We start from the raw sequence: 7497 nt of genomic DNA, 5'->3' as shown, positions 1-7497 counted from the left end.
TATCTCATTGGTTTCACTCTAATAACTTTATCTTTATCTTTCATTTCTAGCTTGGCTTCTATCTTATTTTTATCCCAAAATTCTAAGGAATTTTCGGAAAAATATTGTTCTAATTTTTGTTTGATCATATCCAAGCTTTCTTCTAATTTATTAAATGTTATTTGGTATTCTAACAAATTGTTAGATAGTTGATTAATTGTTTGAGGGTTGTCCCAATCCGTATCATATTGAAGTAAAGGAGTATTTTTTGAAAAAATTGATTTGTTTTGATATCATATATCACCACGCTGGGCTGTGCGGGGTTTAAAGTGAATAGGTAGTCTTTTGGAGTAAGCAGTTTTAAATCGTTTTACCACAATAATATGTTGGCAAGGAGTTTTGAATTTTATTTAAAATAAAACTTTATCATATAAAACAATATGAAACATTTCTAAAAAGTTCTTTCTTAATAGAATATCTTGTCCGGTATTATGGAAATAAAATGGAGGACATTTTATTAGAAAATATCCTAATAGTATAATCGGTTGAGCTATGCCTTTAGACATTGTTACGATATTATTAGATATATATCTTTTCTCTTAGTAATGGGCAGTTCTTGATGGTATTCTTTGGGGAATATCATATTAGGAAAGAAGAATCAAGAGAACATCAGAATTGTACGAAAATTTTTTTTGTTGCAAACACTATCGTAGTAGAAATCTCATTGCATTTAGATATCGAAAATACCATAACTTTACTTTTCATACCCTTACCATCGCTTGTAATCCCTTTTCAATTTCTCCTTCTCCTGCCCCCAAACTTTATTATTATTTTTTTTAAAAAAAAAAACAACGCAATCACAAAAGAGATATTTCCTTTGGCTTCTTAAAATTTCTAAGATTGGGAAATTAATAATAGATCAATATATCTTCTGTGGGAATATAATATACATAATAAGAACACCATTGGCAAAATTAAAATGGAAGTTAATTGGACTCAACCAAGGTTCTACTATTCAATGGGTTTAATTTCATTTTTTTTATTTGTAGAATATTTACATAGAGGTTTATAAAACTAATCTAACATGCTATAATTGAACATAAATGTCAAGATCCTAATGCTATTTTATTAGTTGGTCTATAGCTCAATCATTGTCACTCCAAAGGTAATGTAATATGTATATAGCTAGGTTAATTTTTTCTTTGTTAAATCAGAGTTATATGTATCAAATCAAACAAATATCATGCCCACAAATAATTCTTATCCACATAACCAAAAATAAATTAGCAAATTTTTGAGCTAAAAATATTGACACAACTTAGCCAACTAAATTAAGAGACTGGTATACAATAGGGATTTATATATGAATGAATATTTTTTGTATTTTATTTGTCGGGTCTAATAAAAGGCACAACTTAGCCAACTAAATAAGTGTTTTTTCTCTTTAACCTCCCGTTTCTCAAGTCTTTTTCTTTTATTTTTTTTCTGCAAATCAAAATGCAAATAAATGTACACCAAATTATCAATATATACATGAAATCAAATGTTTACAATATATTTTGCCTACATTATATTAAATTCATTAAAAATATATACATGATCAACCGAATGTGTATAAAAAATTTAATTTATATTAGATTAACAAATTTCATTATATTTATGTATACATGAACCACATTTATATTATAAAATTACCTACATTAAATTGAACGTATACACATATATCAACATTGTTTTTCATCACAAACTTGTCTACATTAAATTTAATATTTATATATATTTGTATAATATGTATGTGTACCTAAAATTGGCTTAATGTGTATCTGGAATTGACTTACTTATTGTATATGCTACATTATTTTCATTTGTATACATAAATGAAGCTAATAGTATTGACATTGATTCTTTCACAATATGTATATCCAAAAAGTTTGTCTAGTTATACATGTATGTATAACTGAATGTATATCTATTAATTCACAAAATGTATATGTGAATGTATATTTATTAATTTACAAAATATATATCAGAATATATACATGTTACTCTATTTCTCCACCAAAACCTGCATAGCCGTTCTTGCTCAACCATGGGAATAAATCTTAACGACCATTTTTTAATTTTATTTATGTTTTCACTTATTTTCTCATTTCTCACTTATTTTATTACTGCTTTTTTTGTTTGTTTGTTTTTTAATCAAAACATTGGCTTCGTTGATTGTTGATGTGCAAAAACTTATAATTTGACATACTAGTTAATCCTTTACGAACATCATTTCGTTTACGATTGTACTTATATAGTTTTCCAACTTTGAATACAATCAAATAAAACTTCATTATTTATTGTAAAAAATTCCTTTGCTCTTTATAGAAAAATTTAACAACTATTCAAATTGAGAATGGTACATAAAAAGAAAAAGAAGAAAACATGACATTGAAAAGATCCAAAACTAATTTAGAATTTTGATTCTTTATGATTTTCGAAACTCTAAGAAAGAATCCAAAAAGAAAAGAAATAAAAGAGAAAAAAAATATGAAGATATGGACTGCCTGAATGTAACAAAAATAAAGAAAATAAAGATATGGACTGCCTGATTGTTGGGCTAAATACGGGGCAAATTCATTTGGGCTTTCCTTAAGTCAATCCAACAAAAATGTTTTAAAATGTAATTGCTTGCTTCTCTTTGGAACTTTGGATAAAGTTATCCTATTTCAAATAGTTTAGACTTTAAGAGGTAAAATTGATTCTTTTTATATGTCATGAAGGTCTATTAGTGGGGAGGGGCGAAAATGAATTACTTCATTAACCACAGGACAATTTTGAGCCAAAAACAAAACAAATAAATTAGAGTCAATATTTACCTTTTTTCACTAAATATATTTTTGACATCTTGTTACTTTGGAATGAAATTTTATTATTAGTACAAATATGAAACGTTTTCAATTAAAAATACAACATATAAGTTCAAAGAATATGATCATGATGAATTCATTATTTTATTTTAAAAAAATAAATCAAAATTCATCATGATCATCATTTGTGGAGAAAGGAGGGAATTCAATCTTGGAACCACATTTTCCTCCACGTGGGAAAACAGGACAATCAATGAAATTTGATGCAGATGAATCCACACAAAGGTAAACTTGGTATAGTTGGTGGTTCCCTTGTGAATCAACATTGCACTCTATGAATGGTGTGTGTCCAACTCCTTTTTCAATTGCCTTTTTAATGTTTTCTACACTATAATGTTCTCCATTCCTTGGTTGAATCCCTAATTAATCAATACAACATTAAGTTAGTCATCAGAGGCACATACAAAATTTGAAGCTTATAAAAACAAGAAAAGAGATGCAACCTATGTACTAGAAGGGCATAAACAACTTTTACATTATCAGTATATTTTAGCTTGATGTAGTATGTAACATATGTTATTTTTCAATGATATTTTATTATAAACATTTCTAATCTCATACAAAGAGGTATCCACAATTTAAATTTAATGGGTTCAACTTTTAATATTTTCAACATTGAATTCATTGTATTATTAAAGTTATGTGCTCAAATATAATATTTATTGAGCTTTTAGTATATTATATATATATATATATACACTTTGTGTCGAAAGTTATGAATTCAAATGAATTTCAATCAAAAGGTCACATTTGTCCCTAATCTCATATATTGTGAGGTTACTTGTAGTTATCTTAATCCGATCTGACGCTCAAATTATTTTATATGTCAGTGTATAGAAGATAAACTATATAAAAAAATGTAACTTTTTAAATCATAGTTTATGTCTTTTAGTTTGATCAGAATAAGAGTTCAAGAAAGTAGGAAGACTTCTACATCATCTTGTAGTCTTAGAGAAGTAACTAAAAATGCTTATTAACGGACTAAAATGCCTTTTTAAATTTTGTGGTTTCAAATATTTTCATGTAAAATTAAATAGACAAGTGATATTCTCTTTTAAAACAAATTAAAAGGGATCGTAAGACACATAAATCAAAACAAAGGAAGTACTAAGTAGTAATATTAACAAAAGAATTTAACTTATATACACTGACAATTTAAAGAATTTTTTACCGTCCTTATATTATAATCCCTCCTAGTAGGTAATCTGCTTCTTTTTATTTTCTAGGTAATCTGCTATATATTTCATATTTTTTTTGTTTTTTCATCCGGTGTTCGAAACCCACAGTGGAGTCCGACTAAATTTGAATCGTGCACTACAAGGCCCATTCGAGGTGGCGATCCCAACAGGATTTCCTCTATACCCAGGGCTCTAACCCGAGACCTCTGATTAATGGTGAAGCAGTCCATAACTACACCACAACCCATGTTGGTGCTATATATTTCAGGTTACTAATATTATTTTTGAGTTACAACATATAAGTAACAATTATATACTCTTGACAAACAAGAATTAATTTGTAGTTGGAAAACACAAACATATATATTTATTTATTACCTGAATTCTTTAGGTTTTGTAGAAGGTTAGATTTGTTCTTGAAGTCAAGTGCAGTTTGGAAATAGGTATGTTGAGTAAGAGCTGAACAAGTGCCATGTTTTAGCCATTCATGACTCCAAAATCTCACACCATCACTACTTGGACAAGCAAGTGATGGCCAATTCTTTTCCATTGTGCTTATAAGATCTGATATCTGCATACATCATAATATAAAATTTATTATTTTTCAAAAATAAAAATAAAAATAATTAGCTTACTTCATGAATTACTTGGTTTTATATATGTATAGTTTACTTAAATATACAAAACATATATGTTTGCTGGCTATTTTGTAAACTAAATGATCATCCAAAGATTTTGGACTATAATTATCTCTATTTTCTTGTGTTTGATACTTCCACTGTTTAAAAAAGAATGACTTACTTTCCTTTTAGTTTGTTTCAAAAAAAATGATTCATTTTCTTTTTTTGGCATCTCTAATTAATATATATATATATTATAAGGAACTTGTTTTGTTAGGGGAAGGTATATTTCAAAAAATTTAGCTTAAACTTTCAAATTAATAACTAGTTAGTCGGGGCGAAGCATTCTTAGGATTAGTAGTTTTGGCACGGCACAGGGAAAGCATCATTCTTGTAAGACTGTTGCTAAACAAAAGAAATTCTTTTTCACATTCAACCATGAGAGGGCAACTTGAGCAATCAAAGCTACGTCCTCTTCCACTGCTGACTATGAACAGTTGACAGCTAATAATTTTTACTTTACTAAGTCAGTTCGGTAAGTTAAGATCGTTGCTTGAAACGAAAAAAAAAAAAGAAGGGAAAGGGATCGCCCAAAGCTGTACATAATCTTGAAGTAGATATATAATTAATATGAGGAAAGAAAAACATTTCGTAGAAGCAAAAGTATGCCGGTGGGACAATTCCATACCTAAAAACACAAGAAGTCTAAGCAAGGAAACATAGCCAGCAAAAAGTAGGAATAACAGATTATATACTTTTTGTCAAAAGAAAAAATATAATAATAAGTTATCTGAAAATCAGCAAATTATTGGTCTTTTCAGTTATTCAGTAGAATATCTCAAAACGGACACTTTTTGAACACTACAAATCAAAAGAAATTATTTTTAAAAATACAGATCAAAACAGACAAATGGGCGAACTATACTGTCACGAACGTTAACTTTCGTCTGTTCCTCAAATCAAATTACAAATATTTTAAGATAATTCACCTATAAATAGGTGAAAAATATTACAACTAATATGAATTACTTTTGTACCTAAATGTTGAAAGAATTAGCTAGGAAGTTATCCGGAATATTGGGCATCATCAAAATTTGAATATTAGCAGTTTTTAATCCTTTTCGTGACGAAAGATTAATTAAGACTTATTGTGAAATATCATCCTTGTATGTGTGATTAATTATTTTAACTAATCCACCCTTTCTTTTCATTTTATGTGGAGGGACTTTGAGTATAAAGATTAAAGTACCTACCTACATTTCAACGTGAATTTGAGCATGCATATATATAATTCTTCATGTTTCTTAAAATAAAATCTACATAATTGAAAATTAGGTGAACAAAAAAATATATATTCGAAGACTTTAACAATATATAAAAGACCCCATTTGTACAAGTTGAAATTTGAAAATGATATTGACATAAACCAAATATTGCTCCTGTTTAGAAAAACATCACCTACTGTCTTTTTTAATTTGTTTAAAAAAGAATAACTTTTTTCCTTTTTTTGTCAATACTTTAATTTCAGCTTTCAACGTGACATGTTTAAGGCTACAACATTAAAATGAATTTTTGTGCATTTGACAAAACTTTAATTTATGACCACAAAATTGAAAAGTCTTCTTTATTTTCTTAAACTTCATGTCAAGTCAAACTAAATTTTTTTTTTCAAACAGGGAGAAATAAATTATTTCTTGTAATAAAGCTAGACTATTTCAAAGCTAAAGTTTGAAAATTAATGTGAGTATACCTTAGATTCATCCAAAGAGCTTTCACTATCACAATTTTGTGGCCATTTTCCATTTTCATAGTTTGGCCATAGACCATGGATACTAAAATCTTCATTAGGTTTTCCAGTCGTTGGATAGCAGCAACTACGCCTCGTATCACAATAAGACGCTGGCCACTACAATAACAAAACGAAAGTTTTCAAGTGATCTGATAGTGTAAAAATTTATTACAGTACGATTAGATATTGATACACCTTTGTTCCACGTATAGGCTCAAATATATGATGCATAAGCTATTCTTGATCACATTAAAAATATCATTCACATCCTAAAAATATTTATACAAAATAGCTTAAACAATCATACTCATTAAAAAAACATGAATCATATATATTGTTTAAACTTTTGAATCACCTCGACATAAAGGAAGTTTTTGTTGCAGTGACAACTGACAAAGGTAGTTCAAAATTACTTTAGGTAACAAGTTCAAATATATCGAATCATATCTTTTTAAAATTACTGATTCCGCCTCTGCTAACGCTAGTATATAAATGTTATGACCTCCTGGTACAAAATTAACCTAGTTAGAGGACATACCTGTTGAACAAAGTAAAAGAAATCAAAGTCTTGTGCCACAACACAAAGAACTAACAAACATTGTACAACAATGATCTTAATCAACAATGATTTTTGAGGTTTCATCATCTCTTGTTTTAGGATAAAGAAAATAAAGATATGTAATAATATATTGTTAGTTTGATAGTTTATGTCTCAATTTATAGGCAAATTAAGACACATCGTGAAGGAATATCCTGATAAGTATATGCCAACTTATACTTATTGTGTGAGGAAAATATTTATTTACAATATATTGTTGAGTGCTCAAGGTAACCCCATGTGTCAATGTCCTAGCATGTCACAATGTCCTAGCATGTCAATATATATCTTCACATGCTTAAGATTTGGGTTTAAGCATTAATTAATTAGCTTCTACTTCTCCATAATCATGAACCTCTGTCTCATTTTAATTTTCGATTTAGCTCTTTTTATATTTATTAAGAAAAATAAAAAAATACAA

The 7497-nt window shown here is 27.9% G+C and overlaps 1 protein-coding gene across 1 annotated transcript; it reads right to left on the bottom strand.

Moving 5' to 3' along the window:
* Positions 1-2859: 2859 nt before the first annotated feature.
* Positions 2860-7170, bottom strand: LOC129874867 (intracellular ribonuclease LX). Its single transcript, XM_055950249.1, has 4 exons — positions 7017-7170; positions 6440-6595; positions 4448-4640; positions 2860-3250 (listed from the first exon to the last, which is right to left on the bottom strand). Exons 1-4 carry the CDS (start codon positions 7122-7124, stop codon positions 2994-2996), a joined length of 714 nt encoding a protein of 237 aa, XP_055806224.1. The 5' UTR covers positions 7125-7170; the 3' UTR covers positions 2860-2993.
* Between the last annotated feature and the right edge of the window lie 327 nt (positions 7171-7497).

The sequence above is a fragment of the Solanum dulcamara genome, chromosome 2 (assembly GCF_947179165.1).
Source record: "Solanum dulcamara chromosome 2, daSolDulc1.2, whole genome shotgun sequence".
Lineage (NCBI taxonomy): Eukaryota > Viridiplantae > Streptophyta > Magnoliopsida > Solanales > Solanaceae > Solanum > Solanum dulcamara.
The sequence above is the reverse complement of the archived record's forward strand: the minus strand, read 5'-3'. Positions and strand labels throughout refer to the sequence as shown.